The sequence below is a fragment of the Carassius auratus genome, unplaced genomic scaffold (genome assembly GCF_003368295.1).
Source record: "Carassius auratus strain Wakin unplaced genomic scaffold, ASM336829v1 scaf_tig00215397, whole genome shotgun sequence".
Lineage (NCBI taxonomy): Eukaryota > Metazoa > Chordata > Actinopteri > Cypriniformes > Cyprinidae > Carassius > Carassius auratus.
The window spans coordinates 1-19493 of record NW_020528065.1 but is presented as its reverse complement, the minus strand read 5'-3'; the positions used below and the strand labels follow the sequence as shown (position 1 = coordinate 19493).

Here is a 19493-nt window from a genome sequence, read left to right as displayed (position 1 = left end):
TTTTGGTAAAACTTTATCTTAAGGTGTCATTTTTACAGTGTAATTTTGCATTTAAGCACTAAGTTATATTAATTAACTGTACTTTATGGTTAGGATTAGGGTTTGGTTTAGGGTTACTTGCATGTAATTATGAATATTTATAGCCTAATTTATTATAGTGAGTGCATGTAATACGTGTTACAAGAACAGATTAAAATAAAGTGTTACCCTATTTTTTATTTACGTAATAAGAAATTTCATAAATAAAGATAGAAGTAAAGTAAAGCTCAGGCCTTACAGAGGCCTTTTTCAGCCAAACCAAATTATATTTTAATTATATTATATAATGATAAATTATCATGATTATATATAGCATTAATTTCAATTAAACAGTATGAATTTAGCTTTGTATTGTAGTATAAAGAATAATAACATATACTTTACAGTCATGACTAATATATATATTTATATTGTCACATTATTTGGTATTTTTATGTTAAACCATAAAAAATACCATAAATATGAAGAAAATAGAGTCAGACATTTTCCACATTAAAATATAGGCTTATGTATTATTTATTAAATGTATGTATAACTCGACAATATTTTAAATTATTTTCCATAGTAAAATTGTAAACACTTGAAACAATTCCAAAACAGGAACATTGAAATATACCCTTCAAGCAAAATATATCTATTGTGTAATTTTTTTTTATATATAGGCCTATCCAAATAAGCACAAATAAGATTGTATTATTTTAGAGTACATTGATATTATTTTATAGAGGACTTTTTTTTAAAGGGCAAGAAAATGGAATCTAACATTAATTTAAGAAAAAAAATCGCTGCTAGAAAAAACAAGTAATGACTTGTCACTGAAATACAGCCATTACGTCCTGCCTCCCATGTGACAACTAGCCCCGGCGTGCCCTTACATGCTGCATTTTTTATATTAACCTCTAGATGGCAACCGATACAAATGAAACGGCTGTATCTGTGTCGCAACGGTCGTACATAAATCTCTGATGAATGCACAAGTCCGTTGCATTCTCAAAAACTTTAATAATATAAGATCATGTAAACCTATGCATTAGTGAAGTGACATTGCGACACAAAGCGGTTGGGCGTGGTCTCTCATGAATATTACCCAGAGAGGCGTGGCTTGGCTTCACCTGGGACTGCTCTGAGGAGCGTGCAAGCATGCAGCGCAGTACACAGTCAGATCACTGAAGCAAAGGCATCATTAGCAGCACAACACGGAATCCAGTGGAAACACAGGATGACTGATGCTTACTTGTTCTGAAACAGTCAGGTAATTTAACTACAGAGCTTGCGATGTATCCTTAACATTTTGCAAACGCTTTTTTATTACATCTGTGTAGTTGTCATTAGTAGGTATCTTTGCGCATAATCTGTTGTAATGTAAGCGGAGCCTGCTGGGATCGCTACACGCAGGTGAAGGTGACTGGGAATGAGTGCCAGAAGTGCCCTTTAAAAATACTGCAGTGGTGTGCAATCTAATCTAGATCTATGTGTGATCTATCTATCCAGTAAATGTGTTTTGCAGGTGTATGCTTTGCACCAACAAATCTAGTGCTCTGAAACCTGATATGTATAAAGTGAACGGTTCTGAGTGATTTATCAGAGGCATCACAGAAAGCAGTTTGAGCTTCTTCTTTTTACTGGAAGTTGACAGGGGGTGAAAAATGCATATAATTCAGATTTGCTTCAATGTAGCATTTTTATTAGGAAGTCTACTTATATAAACTGCGAACACACTACACTACACTTTATATTTATATACACATACACTTTATTTATCTAACACAGATACTTAGTATACACTTACATTTTGCACATAATACACATGTACATACATAACTGCATTTTGTAATATACCTGCCTACAATTGTCAGTTTGTATATTGTCATTCACTATCTACTTATTTGTATTTTTTATTTTTTTATTATGTGTTTTATGTTACGTCGCTGTCATTCTGTTGTACTGTGGAGCTTCTGTCACGAAAACAAATTCCTCGTATGTGTAAACATACCTGGCAATAAAGCTCATTCTGATTCTGATTCTGATTCTGATAAAACTTAATAAATACAACCCTGCTAAATTAATATTAATTATTTATAAAATGTAGACTTAATACATTTTTAGCATGCATTTGATTTGTGTTGTATTTAGTTGGACTAGAGGTTGGATTAATACTGTTTATGTCCTTTTTGCCTGTGCTGTATTAAATGATTATTTTTTTATATACTTTATAATAATACAAGTCAAATTGCATATCCGTGCCAGAGTATGGTAGGAGTGGGTAATATTTATTATTAGTTAGTCCATGTTATCAGAAGTGATTACACCGTTGTCTTGTTCTTTTGAGGGTTATCTTAACTCTTATAAGCATTAGTTTGACAAACAAACCATGAAAACGTCTTCAGAAACAGTGCCATTGTTATTTGATTTAATTAACCAAAGTAAGACAGATAATGTGCTCATTAATGGCATCAAAGTAACAGTAACTTGGTCTAACAGTAATCTTGTCCCTAACGCACTCAGAAGGCCTAATGAATTCTTGAATGATTCATTCTTTCCATTGTCAAATCAAACATGTTATTTTACTTATCTCAGCATACAGGAGAAACCTATTGTACAGCCTACATAGGGGAATTAGTTATAATGTCTGATGGAATGGATGCATGAACTGTTTTGACATGCATAATTATAAGTAGCATTTCAGAATGCAGTAATCAGTATTGGAAATTAGACTTGAAAATTCTTATTAAGTCAAAATCTCTCACGACTCTGTCAGTGCAGCTAGACTAGATTAAGTGCAGATGGAGAATTAGTGAGATATGCCATAAGATCCCACATTTGTGTGATTGGAGGTATTTCTTCACCATCTGTGGAAATGTCAGACTGGATATATAGTATTTATATTGTTCAACTGACAGATGGCTATATCAGAAATGATCCCTTTATGACACTCTGCGCTTGATGCTTCTCTATGTACTATCTACTACAGTATTATGCAGGCAAATTTACTTTCCCAGCCTGTGATGTGATCAGGTTGACGTGTCTCTTGTCCATACTACCCCGAGCAGGGTGCTTATTGTAACAGGAGAGGTGTTAATGCTTTTGCGTTTATGGTACAGTATATGTCTGAATAGATGAAGTGATATGCATGAACCAAGCAGCCTTCAAGTGGGGGACAAGAAATTGGAGCAAAGCAAAACCATTTATATTCACTTCAATGGTGTATATAGTGGCTGCATCTATTGTATCTATATCCACTGCATCCATATCCATTCCACCATCAAATAATGGTGTTTCTAGACAACACATTTAAGCAATACCTCATACAAAGAATTTTTGTGGCTCACCAAGTGTTTTGAAATGAGGTTTTCTCACTATAAAGTGAATCAAAAGCTACAAAAATTGCTTTTGAGGCAGTTCTCCAGAGCCAAAAAAAATGTGCATCCTCCACATAGTGCATCATGCCAGAAAAAAAAATATTCTGAAGGAATAGTTCACCCAAAGATGAAAATCTGCTGAACACTCATGCCATCCAAGATGGAATTAAGTTTACATTCAGCATTACATCAGTTGCTCAACAATGGATCCTCTGTAGTGGATGGGTGCCATCAGAATGAGAGTCCAAACAGCCTATAAAAATAATACAGTCATTCATAAGCAATCCACATGACTCCCGTTCATCAATTAACATCTTGTGAAGTGAAAAGCTGCATGTTTGAAGTAAACAAATCAAACATTAGTTTGTTTTAACTTTGAACCATCGCTTCTGGCTGAATTAGAAATTCCATAATCCATAATAGCAGTAGCAGTGAAAAAGTCCATCCCCTGTTGTCCTTTCACATCACAATCTATTTAGTGTCTAACTGTTTTGAACCATTTTTGCTTGTAAATTCTGCATGATCTGTGCACATTTTTCTCCTGATTCAGACAAAACTACTTTTTTGATGAAGAAAGCAATGTTATGGAAAGAGAGCTCATATTTTGACCAGAAGCAACGTTAAAATCTTCTTGATATGTTTGTTTGTTGCAAAACTGTAGTAGGATTATTGTGATCATCTGTTTAAAGTTTCATTCTGACGGCACCCATTCACAGCAGAGGATCCATTGGTGAGTAAGTGATGCAATGCAAAATTTCTCCATCTCATCTCATCTACATCTTGGATGGCATGGGGATGAGTACATTTTCAGCAATTTTTCTGTTGAAAATGACTGACTAGACCTCAGCGTGACCAAGCGAAAGCTTTGTTTTGTTTTATTCGAAGTCAGCTCTTTAATATTAAGCATTTATTGCTATCTTATATTCTTCATGTTCTTGGAAAGTGAAGTTTGTTTCTTTTACATTTGTTGCAGTTTTATCCAACGTTTTTGTATGTATTTCATCAGGTTGTGTTCTTCCCAAAAAACAAGCACCACGCTGTACCAGCTACAGGAATGTTAATAGTCTTGCACATTTTTATGCGATTGCCTTAGGCTTTTTCATAACTCTGTGTAGTTTGATAATAGCATGTGATACAGTAGATGTACATTGCACTATCAAATGTTTAGTGGATGCATTTGTGTATGACGTGTTTTCTCATCAAGCCATCTGCTCTTGATGTGTGTCTCAGGAAGGAAGAGACTCACTCATTTTTTCTTGCCAATGCAGCGGGAAACCTTTGACAGAGCAAGGATGAGTTAGCAGCCCATGACTGCACTGCTGGAAGCGGGAGCTTGTTCTAGTGAATCAGCATCAATTACACAACAACATTATCTTCAGCAAAGTACTGCTGGAGGAACCTGCCTGGATCTCAGCAGAACCTCAGTACATCCTGTTGATCATGCGGCAGACCAAACAGCTCGGCTTCATGCTGATTGTGCTTGGATACCTAATACCAGTCATTTGGGGTTTTCCATTTGGACCGGTTCTTGATGTGGATGTCACCCCCAGGACAACTGTACATGTTAAAGGTAAGACTCTTTACATGTATTTCAGTGTTGTGCATTATTTAGAACTGAATTGAGAATGCTTTTTGTGAGTTCTAGATTTTTCAATTTCCTCATATCATATAATTACTTAATATCTGATTGTAGTGTTACATAGTATGCAACTGGTATGGTCTAACAGCTTATTATTTTATCCTAAAATATGATTTGTTTAAGTTTTATACATTGAATTTCACATCATGAGAGCATTAACTTTACAATTTAGCCTACTTATTTTCCATAGTCATTAAAAGTATCAGGTATATTCGCTTCATTCACTGGCGTGTTTGGCACTACTTTGCCTGTAGTGCTGGAGGCTATGGAAGTTCTCTGGATATTATTAAACAGCCCTTCTCACTTGTCCTGGCCCAGTTCATAAGATTCACACAGCAGATGCCGTGAGAATATAAAGTAAGGTTAGGTCACATTCACTTCTGTGAGGTTAGCCTGGACTACCACGTGGGCTCTCAGTGTGTGACAAATTTGATCGTGTACAGGTATGTGTCTTTTTTTGGAAAGAAATTAACACTTTAATTTGGCAAGGATGCTTTAAATTTATCAAAAGTGACAGAAGACATTTACAATGTTACAAAAGCATTCTATTTCATATAAATGCTGAACTCTTATTCAGCAAAAAATCGGTTTTAAACTGTATCCTTGAGATATAGTGGCTACTACATGCCAAAGGTGTGTGTGGTGTTTCAAAGAAGTCAGTAACTAGTAAAACGGTTTGTGTGAAAACCTTGAGAGGCCTGAACAAACTCATTAAACCGGTCTTTATCAGCACCAGACCTCACCGATGCTCCTAAATCTGTCAAAGCTTGTTGTCTTTATGCTTTGTGCACCAAATGGGTTCCCAATAACTGTAGTTGAACATTAATAGCCGTCATTGATGAATAATGTCTGCAATTTGGAATAAAGCCCAAGCTTTTTCTAAAGCTGAATGTTCTCATAAGAGTAGATTTGCCCTCTGACTGCACTGATGAAGATAAATGTGTATTTATCACCACAGACTCACACCATGGTTTAAGCCAGCCACTATTTCTGGCTGGTCAGGATGCTCGAACAAATAGAGCAATGTTTTGCTAGCACCATAGAGCCAGTGTTCACATTTTCAGGTGGAATTAGCCTATGCATGATGAGAATTTGAAATGGGAAAGCATTTTTTTTTTTTGCTTAATTGCATGTAAGATAATTGACATACTTGTAAAATGATTGAGAAGGTTATGACATCTTTACCCACTCAGGTGCTTAAACTGAAGTGTTGCTAAAGTTTGCTGCTGCATAATGGCTCATACGGTTCATTTGTGCTCAGACACTGCAGATCTTTTCATTTTAATTTGCATTCATTATTGTATTTTTTTCCTTGCCCTGGTTGACTCTAGTCCTTGACCTATATTTAGGCTCTCTTGGGATGAGAGACAGAGCTAGAGCATACAGAAGAAGAAGTAGGAGTGTACAGACATGTATGTAAGGGTGTTGAATCTCCGCTAAATCAAGCTTTTGTCTTACAATATGTATATTCGGGGAGAGAGCTACAATGTTGAATTCAAGAAGAGATAATTTTGTGGGTGTAACATAAGGTGCTGACTTGTTGTAATGGTTTGCTGTAGTGGGTTTGAGTACATGGTGTGTTTTCTCGAGGGTTTTAGTACTGCTTAGCAGACCTGAAGTAACTCTGAAATGAAATATGTATACATGTGTAATTCATCTGGGGTAGCAGGACAAGGAGAAAAGTGCATCTAGGGTCTTTAGAGATTTTTGTATCTGTCTGCTGCATGGCTGTATATTGAATGTATAATAACTTAAGATGTTCCATGTACAGTAATTTTAATTAATTAATTTGTTAAAATAGATAAGTTAAACACACACACACACATACATAAAGAATACCTTTTAATTTAAATGAGCTGTTTTCTATTTTAACAGCAATGGAACTATTTTTAATATAATATTATATTTAAAAAAATCAATATTATTATAGATTATTTTTTATTAATTTAAATTTTATTATATAATTTAATGCACCATTGCAGAATAAAAGCATTTGTTTCTTTCTAAAACATGTGTATGTTTTATATATATATTTAATCCTTTGTGAGAATAATCTCTATAAAATAAATCCTTATCCAGCTATTGCAAACAACTAAAGCAGTCTTGGAAATTCGTTGGTCAGAAGGTGTGTTTCTGTTGAAAGTTTTCTAAACAAAATCACAGTATGTGAGTTATCGTGTAAGGTCAGGACAGATTTCAGTCGAGGCAACTGCTGTGGAAAAAAGCTAGATCTATATTTACTGTTCGAGTAGAAAGGTAATATTTCTTGAAAACCCTGAGGTTTACAGAAAAGGGACTTAAAATACACATCTAACATTCACTGTTTGTTTTAAACATGCTTTGAGAGTAAACGCTTTCCTCTGGGATTCATAAAAGGTAGGCAGGATAAACCAAAACCACGGAATCCAGCCCTCTGACGGAGGGGGTTTTATCTGCGTGGGGGTTGCTGTTGTCTTGGTGACAGGATTTGAGCGGTGCCATCTACTTCTTTCTTTTAATACAGAAATAACATCAATAATATACACACATTTGGGGTTGCTTACATTGGCACTATGCTACAGATTACATTTTACATTATGCAAAAAGGGTTCAGTGTGTCTGAGATGGATTTTTTGTTCTGGGAAAGAATTACTTGTTTTTGTTTTTTCCCCACACATATGCTTCCTGGTCGTTTTTCAAACCAGTTTTGATTTCCTTTCCAACCGAAAAACAAATTTCCCTGACAAGAAACAACATTAAAAAACATCTGTCTCCTTCTTTGAAGTTCTTTTTGTATTTTACGTATTACGTCATAACTATGAGTCACGATGGTTGACTAATCGGCTATTTTTATCTAGATGTTTTTCTTATATTATTTTGTTTTACTACTGTTAATTAGCATGCTAACACTAGATGTTTCACTTTTTTTAAGACACTAGCTATGTCTGAAACTGCATACTGTCTTGTTAGTACAATATTTGAATTGAAACTAACTTGGTAACCTTTAAAAGAATATGTTCTTAATAAGACAGAATTTGGTTAGTATTAGGGGTGACGAGACACTTATCTTACGAGACGAGACTGGACACAAGACTGGGTTCACGAGAGACAAGACAAGATTTTTTTTTTTTTTAAGAAATCATCAATGAGGAAATATACAGGGAGGAATAGAAAACCAGCAACATTTTGAAATCAACTTTTTGAAATTAAACATGTAATACGTAATAATCACTATGTAAACACTGCAGAAGGCTTTGCCACAAACTCAACTGAAAATTAATTGCACAAAAATTTTAAATAGTATAAATAAAAATAAACAACACAAATATCCCTTTAAAGTGGAAGTGAACCACTCATTCAAGTTTATTATTTTGTAAACTGATTTCCACTTTAATAAAAAAAAAGTATATATAATTAACATGATTAATGTATGTATTTAAAGTAATAAAGCAGTGGTACCCAAACTGGGGGGCGCAGCAAGGCTGAGGGATAATTAGGGCCCTATGAAATCCATTTAATTTTTCCTAAATTATTATTATTATTTTTTTTTTTCACAATTAATTTCGATTTTGATTTTTCTTTATTGCTTTTTTCAGTTTTAATTTTTCTCAACTCATTTTTAATAGTTAAATAAAATTGTATCAATTAAAAAGCATGTCTAATTGATCATGAAACATATACATTTTCACATTTAACTGTCATTTAATCATTTAATTATTGAAAAATTATTTTTACCAACAAAGGGGATTTACTTTTAAAATTAAACCACGGAAAAAATGTTGTGTTTCATTTTTGTAGTAGTAGAAGTAACTGCATAGCAGTAGATTACATAGCTGGCTATGTACATTTTACTGAAAAATAGTAACGTGACCGGACTCTTATTTTGACGGGTTGCCGCCAATACCTTTACAATTCTGTGTAAGTGATGCTAGTTTTACTCAAATCAAACGGTAAAATGCTCATGAAGTCACTCTCAGAGCAGTTTTGGAGACGTTGTTCCTGTGTTTCCATCCTCATTTAGAGAGACGCAGATGCTGAAATCACCACAAGCATCAGGCATGCTTCTGTGTAGTAAATGAAACTCGTGTCTGCGCCATTCATTAACAGAGACACGCAGAACACGCAGGATTCATATTTAAATTTAATTTAGCAGCTATATATTTATAGGTACATATCGTGATTTGAATTAAGTGTAATGATCTGTCTTTACTTTTAAATGATTAATTAATTTAAAGTTGGAAAATTCCATGAGATTCCGCGTAAAGCTGTGAATTCTGTTTTTATGACTGGATAAAGACTAAACTGTGTAATTTTCCCACTTATCATGAGTCCACTTGCCTGAGTGAACATAAAATATCTTACATACCACCACTGGTGAAAGGGCAAGTGTAATGCAAATATATTTGAAAGATCTGGGAGGATATCAACGCGTTCTCGGGAGAACAGTCAGATCTTGCGTGCCACGAGATCTCGTTACACCCCTAGTTAGTAAGTTAGTAAGTTAGTATTAATTAAATTCAGACACACTTACCAGCGTCAGTTGTGTCGCTTCACAGCCATTCACAACTCCTCTTCCCTGGCATCATGGGTTGGTAAAGTATCCACTGAATGCAAACTACAGAATGTTAGTGGAAGTAGTAGGTAAATTATGTACTTTTCACCTGATGTTTTTCTGCATACTATGTACTTGGACATACGTACTGTTTTTGGCCATGGAAGTTAGCATATTTGGATGCAGCAACTGTTGAAAAATTGCCAACATTTTAAAACTCATCTCAAAATCCCTGCATTCTGTTATTATTCTCAATTTTATTTTTGAGGTATCGTATCTCCTCTGATAGCCCCGCCCACTCTGATCAATTCTCTGCCAAGGATTGGAACCAATCAATGACCATTACTGCTTTTTTGACAGAGTGTTTATCAAAAGATTACTGAAACAGATCTATAATTATCTCACTTTCAATGAATTGAGACGAAAAACATCTATTAAATGTAAAGTCATTTAATCAAGTATAGTGGACTTTAATGTTTTCAAATATAAAACTCAAGTTTCCGAAGAAAGATCTGTGCTTATATTACTTTATTTTGGTACACAGTACAATGCAGATCTCTGTTATTAATAAAGCGGTATGTAGTGGTACTGTGAAATTACTAATAAGATTAGATATATTTAATATAACGAAGCATGACTGCGGTTGTGTAATGTTGATCACGTCTGAAGCTGACTGTTCTCACCCAGTGTCAGTTTTTATTTAGTCAGCGCTAGCCCCCTAGCAAACACAATTCGGATTGGACACATGAGCACCGCGGCTGCCCGCCCAAGTTTGTTTGGACCATGGTTGGAGTGAGTCAACAGTCAAGTCACACACACACACACACACATACACAGATGCTACAAAGATGCATGTGTTTGTAGCATGAGGTGAGAGCTACAACACTTAACCCTTGTAGTGTGTCCTTGAGCCAAACACAGCCACCCACACACTGTCATTTTTTCATATGTCATATCTTCATTGTCAATTATACTTGAATATAAGAAGAATGCAAGTTCATACAGACATTGCATGTGCAATTTGGCATATTACCAGCTTGGCACGATGGTTGTGTGGTTGAAACTTGGTTCCAGTGTTCATTCTAGGGAACAGTAAACAAACCACACACACTGCAAGAATACAACAGGAGGCCTTGGGCGCTGTGTTGACTCTGCTCATGGATTTGTTCCCTCAGTGATGCACAGAGTCGGTCTGTTTTTATAGGCTGGTGTGGAAGGGCACTAGCAGACCAGAGGCTATTTTTCATAAGACCCTTATTAGCCGTTATGGTATGAATTATTAGAAATTGTGATCATGCAGTGCTGCAAATAATTAGACAGATGAAAATGTATTTTATTTATACATAGTGTGTATGTTATCCTAGAGTAAATTAGTTTTTTTAAGCCTAAGATTATCTTATTTGTATAGCACTTCTAATCAAAGAAATCCATCTCAAAAATAAAAAAGCAGTACAATCAGCATCAAGTTCTTCATATGAAAACAAGCTAAAAATATATTTGACCAAAATCAAATATTCCAGAGACAAACGTGTCAAATGTTCATAATATAAGGCTTTCTAATTATTGCTGGAAATGTATATTAAAATTTCTGCTTTTTTGCTTAACCTAAGTTCTGATAAGTGATTATAAAAGTAGTAGTGGTATTTCTGTGGATGTGTGTGTGTGTGTGTAAGTGGCTGTGTGTGTACATGGTCCAAGGACACATAGTGTGCTTTGAGCTCAAAGGCTTTTGTGTGATCCCTCGGTTTATCGTCAGATCTGCACTCATCACTGTGTGTGTGTTACAGTCACTATCTTTCTCTATCTACACAGTGAGACACAAGGATTAACAACACACACAGAATGTCGTCACTTAGCCTGAAGTCTTGAATCGTGTTTGCATAACTTAATATTTTCTTTCCTGTTATGAGTAATTTTAGCCTCTGGCCATCCCCCATGCACAGCAACCCGTAGGTCTGTTCCGACCTTTCCTTGATTGACAGTTTAGAGCCTCATGACCTTAACTTTTTGGTTTATACTGTCACTTATTTTCATGCTAGCTCAGACACTAGACGAGTACTGCTTGTTGTGCTGTTTTAAAAGTTACTAGTATTAATGATCATAGCTCATAATGTGCATCTTCATGCAATGTTATATAAATTACCAGTCTGTAACTATATTTATGTAAGTCCGAGTTAGTTGGAAGCTATAGTTGGAAACTGGACCACACTGGTTGCACTGTATGCTTTTGATAAATATATGGTTTTGGTTCATTAAGAAGAATCGTCTCATAAGAGTCATTCATTTGGAAAATGAAAACACTGGTTGCTCTGTATTAGAAACTGTAGATATACCAAAACAGTGCACTCATGTTATTATGAATGGGAAAAAGTGCTACTGGCAATATGGTGGAAAAAGTGACGCCTTACAGAAAAAGAGCCAATCAGCTGTGAATAGTCATCATGTCATGCAGTTGCTGTTAGAGGCTATGGTTGTTATAGAAACAGAAACTTAGGGCTGCACAAGTGCGTTCGCTGGACCAACTTAAAATAGAAGCTTTTTTTAATGCTATTTAAGCATAAGAAACAACATTTATGGGACAATTTATTTAAGAGTTTGTTGCTAATTTGAAATATTCTCTAAATGTAAGTATGGCAAGCAGTTTTTGAGATTTCAGGATTTCCCCTTTCAAATAAAAGCATTCATAGATGCTGCAAAAATCAGATTTTCCTTGAAAGAGACTCTCTGTATGCTTTTGATTCACCAATCAGTGCTATTCATTCTGTAATCAGGAATATACTAGTCACACTATTTGTTTTGTGCTGATGATTTAGTAGCGGCATCTCTCTGAGTATTTTGGTATGCTATTCCGGTGTTAAGTCTTTAAACAATTTTTTCTTTTTGTACTTTGTTTAAAAAAATATAATGGAAAATATGATGGGGCACAATTCTCTTTAAATTTCTAGTCCCAAATACCTTGGTATTCCATGCTTGCATGCTGGATTTACTGTAGAGTGTTGCTGATGCTGACTTTAGCACTGTGTTTGGGGGGATGGGAGTTTTGAGAGGTAAGAAAGGGGCATTTGAGGGTACCATGGTTGATATTTGGCCTAATACTGCCAAGTCTCATCAGCATAGCCCACCCATCTCTCAGTATGTGGCAGGAAATCTCAGCACGCAGTGCAAGTCCTTTATTCTTCAGAATGTGTCTGGGTTTACTTTATGCCCTAATTTGAGGAAGCAAACCACCCAAATATGTCAATGTCTCAGAAAGACACTTTATGATTGCACATGAAAACAGGAAGTGTTAAATTCAGTACTTTTTACTGCACCTTTTTTGCTTTCTCTGACTCTTTTTATTGTGCCAGCATACTGTCATTTTTTTTACAGTGAAGTCTGATCTTAGTTTGTGGCCAAGCTATGTCACATTAATGCAGTTCATTCCATACTTTCTCATGCTGCTGAATGAAGCTTTATTATTCTGTTTTCATGGTCATGTTTTCTTTATAGCCATTCAGTTTATTCATAGCTTGCTGATAATGATTTAGCTCTCCATCTGTTCATCCCTGTTCAAATAGTTCCAATAATAGACAAATGAGTGTAGAGCTATGAGTGGGTCTCTATGTTGTTGACACGATTTAGTCATGTTTGTCCCTGTTTTTCTAACTGGGTCTCTTTCTCCATTCGCAGGGCTGCTGGGTTGTAATCATTTCCGTGGAGCTGCAGTGAACTACAGTTCTCTGTTACTGGAGGATGGACCAGGGTTGTTGTATGTTGGGGCCAGAGAGGCCATTTACAAACTGGACACCTCTAACATCTCTGACACCAGTATCTCTGTTTCTGTGAGTCACAATATTTTCAATATGTTTCATTCCTCTTTCTAATGCAGCTGGGCTGATCATAGTTGTTGTTCATGTCTGTATAACAGCTTGAATGGGCAGCATCTGCAGAACAGAAGAGGCAGTGCCTGAGCAAAGGAAAGAACAATCAGGTATTGCCATTCTCGATGTGTAGGATATCCTCCCATAAATCCCACAGCTCAACTCAATGTCATGTGAATGATTCCCAAGGAACAAATACTGGAAAAATTGATTAGCCTGAATTCACTTTTAAGCTGTTTTGGATAAATGTTTCTTCCAAATGGATATATAAATGGTAAACCACATCTAAAGAATGAAGAGGTATACTTTTTTGTGATACATACTGTAGATAACATCTAGGAAACCATATGTGACATACTCAAAGGTTCTTGTGCACATTTGACACAAAACAAGATGAACATTGATTTTCTTGACAAAAGCAAAACTGATGGTGGTTTTAGTGTAAAGAAGTGAGAGTGAGAGGAAAATATTATCCAATATAATCCAAAAATGCTGCTTTATGAGAGCATAAACTGGAATCTAAAAGTACCGGTAAACGGTTTTACCGATATAAATAATAAGAATCACAAAGTTTCTTTTGATATGTTGCCTTTGCAACTAGCTGAAATGAGAAATCAAAAATCACTGCCGGTTTTAGCCCCACCCACTGATTCATGCACTGATTCAAATAAAAAGAGGGGCGAATGCAGATCTGTGCAAAATTCAAACCATAAATATGGCTCTGAAGACAACAAGGTGCCTTATAGCGCCAAGTTGTGGAAAAACAGTCTTTGCATTGCCTTCCTTCTGATTCCAACGTTAGGAAAGAGTGAATTTACTTTTTTTTAAATGAAGATCCAGACTGTGTCAGTCACAACTTGGTCCTTTGTTCACTTCATTTCACTGCGGATTCATTTACAAACAAGGGCACAATTTGACAAGATTTTCAGAAACATTGAAACTAAAAGATGATGCTGTGCCAGCTATATTGGATCTGACAGTAATGTCGCACCACACAAGTATGAGTAACTGTTTTATTACGTGGTTACTATTGCTGGATCTGTTTGTTCAGTTTGATATGTACTGAGTATTTATGCATTTTAACCTAAATCACAGCAGCGGCCATATGTGAAGGACGCAGGCTGTCAAACATCTGTTAGCCAATCATACCAGTGGGCATTTTACTCCCGAATCTACAATCCGCCACGACTGTTCAAATGGAGTATTCTGATGAGGGGCATCAAAATAGGACTCTTAAACAATAATAAACATTTTTGACTATTGGCTATTGGTTTTCTACACAGCAGTCTGCGTTTTTTGTTTGTTTTTGTTTTTGAAATATAAAGATATATATATAATAAATTCTTCCTTTTTTTATCACAGACTGAATGCTACAATCATGTGCGGTTCCTGGACAGATACAATGACTCTCACCTGTACACCTGCGGGACGCATGCCTTCAGACCACGCTGTGCTTACATAGTGAGATGTTTACCTCTCTCATTCTGAACTTCATATTGCAAAGAAATTTTGATCATAAATGTTTTATATTCTAGCAAAAGATTGAGCATGGTGCTTATAAATCTTCATGTTTTGCTCAGGATGTGGCACGCTTTACCTTTGTGCGTTTTGAGGAGGGAAAGGAGAAATGTCCTTATGACCCTACAAAGGGCTACACTGGTTTCATAACAGGTAAATGACTTGGATTCATAAGCTTATTCCATAACTTGCAGGTTTCATCTAGTGTGACCTATAAGATTTGCTGTTTCAGATGGTGAGATGTACTCTGCCTCCCAATATGAGTTTCGTAACATCCCTGATATACGACGCAACTTTCCCTTCCCCAATTTACGGACAGAAGATTCCCCAACAAGTTGGCTGCTGGGTTAGTTGAAAATGTTTTGGAAAAGAAGAATAAGAATGGTTACTAATGTGCTTTTTTACTTGTGGTTTTTAACACATTGCTATTTGATGGTCAAAAAGTCATAGCCATTTTTTACTCAAAGAATCAAAAAAGTAATAGCACTCCTGCCTTAGTAAGCATCACTAACAATTCACTACTTTTAGGCAAAATGTTTTGATTCAGTTAAAACGCAAGATCCCAAAAGAGTCACGCTATTTTAATCAATAAACATTGTACTTCCCAGACACACAATAAGATCTGTAAGGCCCATAATTGGTCCATTGTGGTGTGGGCAGCAGTTAATGCTGTTGTGCTTTCTCGTAGAGTCAAATTTTGTCGGCTCAGCGTTACTCCGAGAGAGCATCAACAGCTCAATCGGGGATGATGATAAACTCTACTTCTTCTTCACGGAGAGGAACATAGAACCGACAGCTTACTCCAGCCAGACCAATGTGGCCAGGGTGGCCCGTGTGTGTAAGGTAATGTTTGAGATATATTTTGAAGAGGAACAGATTTGTATTTTTCAAATCTGGTATTCAAATTTGCATTAACAAGACATTTTCACTCCTAAGGACAATTCAAATAAGCTAAAATTATGACAGTGGCAGCCTGACCTCATGTCGCCACACATTCCTGGAGTTTCTACGGTTTGCCACTGTTGCCGGGCAGATAGAGCCCCACTACCCAAACTATCTCTCTCATTCGCTTTCCTTCTCCCACACATGCTCTCCCACCTGCATTACTCTCATCTCATTTAGTGTCTTCATTTTGATCGGATAAACCACCCAGCATTTTCCCCTCACCGTTATATCTTCATTTATTTCACACCTGCTTTCACTCTGCAGCTAAGACTTAACGGCTCTGTGAAGCAGGTCAGGTCCCTTACTGTTTGACGTACTGAGTTAGGAGAGAAAGAAGCTCCAGTCCAAAGTAGGCCACACTGCATGCACACTCACACACACACACACACCTATATGGCCGATCACACACATGTACACATCCATGCTTATAGACTACTGTTCAGAAGTTTGTGGTTGTATTTTTAATGTTTTTGAAAGAAGCCTCTTATGTTCACCAAGACTGAATGGTGAAAATCACAGTAGAATTGTGATTTGCTATTTTTCAATGTATTATAAAATGTAATTTATTCCAGTAATTGCAAATCTGAATTTTCAGCAGCCATTACTCCAGTGTCTTCAGTGTCACATGGAAACATTAACGGTATTATTTGAAATAGCATTACTAATCTTGTAAATGTCTTGACCGTCACTGAAAAAAATTCTAAAGGTTTTAGTAAGTAGTTCACAGCCTTTAGGTTCACTAAATAAAATTAGTAGTAGTCGTGATAAACTTTGTTAGCATTTTAATTGTCTCACCCCAATAAACAAAAGTTTTGTTGTAAGTTCAATCAAGAAAAAAGAAAAAATCTTAAAAATCTAGCCAACCCTTACTTGCTATACATTAAAATCTTCTGTTGACTTGTGTTCAGTGGGTGAGAAATTCTTTTAATTAAGCAGGTTCACCAAGGGGAACAGTAATCACCCTTATAGAGATTAGTGCACAAAACAACAATAAAAGTTAATCGAATTACTAATTAAGTACAGCAACAAACTATTAATACTAAGTGTCCCTATAAATCACCATGCTATGACCCTTAAAAAAATTTATGTCGAAGAAATGTGTTTTTCACAAATAAAGTCTAAATAGCAATTATATGTAAGCTACTCTGAATATTGCTTTTCAGTGTTTACACATCATAAATCCATTCCATATTAATTAAGAAAATATTTCCTGTCAAATTAACAAAGCATGCCTTGCTGTGATAATTGCAATAAAGAGCAGGAGGGAAATGATTATTTGCCCCAGATGTCTTCCTCAGCCATCATGAGCATACATTATGTAACATTGTACATTAGCTCCGTTTTTTCCTTTGTAATCTGTTTCTCTACATTTCAAATTTGACATTGTTTGTCTATACATACATACTATATATCCCTATATTTTGTATGTATTACAGTGTACATTTTTAGAAATAAAAAGAAGGACATTCTATCATTTTTCAGTGAAACACATATCTGATACTTAGATCATGTGACAACATCGCTAATAACTTTTGTTATGGAGAAGCTGTACAAAAGGCTCTATTTTCTTTACTCTTAAATTTGAGCCGTCCTCCGTTCTGGTCTTTCTTCCCCTCGCCTGAATGTGAACTGACACCACAATTAGCCTGAAGGTCCTCATGTAACTACTAAAGTCAGATGGAGCATGTTTTTGAGCAGAACGCTGTTTGCACATTTAGGACAGCTTTTTGTGCCCACAACTGTGTCATTTCAAGTGCTTGATGCAAGTGAACTACTCTCAAGGGAATATGTGCATTATGCAAAAAGCCATGGGGTGGTTTGGTAGAAATTCCCCAGATAATATTTTTTTCCTTCTCAGTATACCTCAGATTTGAAAGTTGACAGGGGTGGTGTGATGCAAAGCTATATAATTGTAATTATCATTTAAACTCAATTATGTCACATCCCATTAGATTGTAAGATGGGGCTATATTGTGTTCATTATTTGTTAATATTTTTACAGCTACTTTAGTGTGACTCATGTTCCTGAGGAGTTAAAAAGAACTGCAGACTATACGCATATTATGTATATCGTGTCATTCCTACTACACTATTGAGTTAATAAATATGAGCCATAATTTTATATGTAATTTGCTTAGATTTTCGTATCAGTTGCTTTGTTTTCGTTTTCCGTTCACAGGGGGACATTGGAGGGCAGAGGTCTCTTCAGAGGAAGTGGACGTCCTTTCTCAAGGCCAGACTGGTGTGCGCCATTCCTGATTATGAGCTTTATTTCAACGTGCTCCGCAGCGTTTTTGTCGTCGAGGGAAGCAGCGTACACGACAGTGTCTTGTATGGTGTTTTTTGACTCGAGTGGTGAGAAAATTCATTGAGATTGAATTTGTGAACCTGCGAAAGGCTGTGTACCATTCAGAATTGAGTTGTGAATGCCTTTTAAATTCCAATTCAGTTGCTGAATTTGAATAATGGTAACAAACAGGGTGCAGAATTGCAATTTGAACTTGAATGTAGTGAAATATAATTTAAAATAAATCAAATAGAAATGTAATCTAGGATTGATCTAGGAAGGCAAGGGATAGATAGATAGATAGATAGATAGATAGATAGATAGATAGATAGATAGATAGATAGATAGATAGATAGATAGATAGATAGATAGATAGATAGATAGATAGATAGATAGATAGATAGATAGATTTTAAGTTTAAGGCTGCAGTTAAACAATAGCCTTCAGTTTTAGTGGGTTGAAATGTTTTACAGTGAGAGGGGGTGCTGCAGTCTCATTAAATGAGATGTGAACTGAAGTAGCATTAATCCTCTAGCATGTGACCCTGTTATCTTCATTCTCAACATTTTTTATGACTAAAGGATTTTAGCATGAGAGCCATCTCTAAATATTCCCATGTGTTTTTCTCGCTATAGCAGGGACACTCACAATAGTACACAGGGCCCTGGGCCAATATTTGAATTGGCAGAATCGGGATAGAGAGAGAGAGAGAGAGAGAGAGAGAGGAGAGTAGCAGAGAGTATGCCATGCTACATTAAATTGTCTTTTAAATGTCTACAGACTAGTTGGTGACCAAATTCTCCCATCAAACCAGTTTCCGGGTAGTAAACAGGACCGAGCACTGAGTTGGCAAACCCTTTTATCAGCCTGAAGGGAGTAATAACATTTTTTTTTTAATGTTAGAGTTATGTCCCTCAGCTGAAAAGAAGAAAAATGCAATGGGTTTGTTTTTGTGTGCTTTATAAGCTCTACTTTTCTCCATAAGGATACAGGTTCAATGAATGTAACATAATTGGAACAAAATAAAACTGTTCCTACTATCATTATTATAAATGTAGTGAAAAGAAAATGGCATTTAAAATTCCACCATGTGCTGTGATCAATAAAAATTACTCACATTTTCTTTCTGACTATAAACGAAAACCTACTTCTCATCATTCTTATGTCATTCTCTTTCTCACTGCCAGGAGAAATGTTAAGATGTCTGCAGTGTGTCACTATTCACTCAAAGATGTCCAGACAGCTTTTGACGGGCCGTACATGGAACTACAGGACACCAAAATGGAGTGGAATACACTGGGAAAGTTCCAGAACC

The 19493-nt window shown here is 35.9% G+C and overlaps 1 protein-coding gene across 2 annotated transcripts; it reads left to right on the top strand.

Moving 5' to 3' along the window:
- Positions 1–1043: 1043 nt before the first annotated feature.
- LOC113094482 (semaphorin-4G-like) lies at positions 1044–18238 on the top strand. Of its 2 annotated transcripts, none has more exons than XM_026260092.1 (9): positions 1044–1291; positions 4667–4968; positions 13238–13389; positions 13476–13538; positions 14791–14889; positions 15009–15099; positions 15179–15292; positions 15635–15789; positions 18071–18238. In XM_026260092.1, the coding sequence occupies exons 2-9, from the start codon at positions 4839–4841 to the stop codon at positions 18236–18238; spliced, it is 972 nt and encodes a 323-aa protein (XP_026115877.1). In that variant the 5' UTR covers positions 1044–1291; positions 4667–4838. The 2 variants fall into 2 exon arrangements, with proteins under 2 accessions (XP_026115877.1, XP_026115878.1); XM_026260093.1 differs by having other exon boundaries at positions 4629–4968.
- Positions 18239–19493: the final 1255 nt, after the last annotated feature.

Excerpts from the sequence above, each read along its gene's own strand:
- LOC113094482 (XM_026260092.1), top strand. The coding sequence starts at position 4,839 with ATGCGGCAGACCAAACAGCTCGGCTTCATGCTGATTGTGCTTGGATAC. Across the intron at positions 13,390-13,475 it reads ACACCAGTATCTCTGTTTCT|CTTGAATGGGCAGCATCTGC; the intron begins GTGAGTCACAAT and ends TCTGTATAACAG. Across the intron at positions 13,539-14,790 it reads GCAAAGGAAAGAACAATCAG|ACTGAATGCTACAATCATGT; the intron begins GTATTGCCATTC and ends TTTTTATCACAG.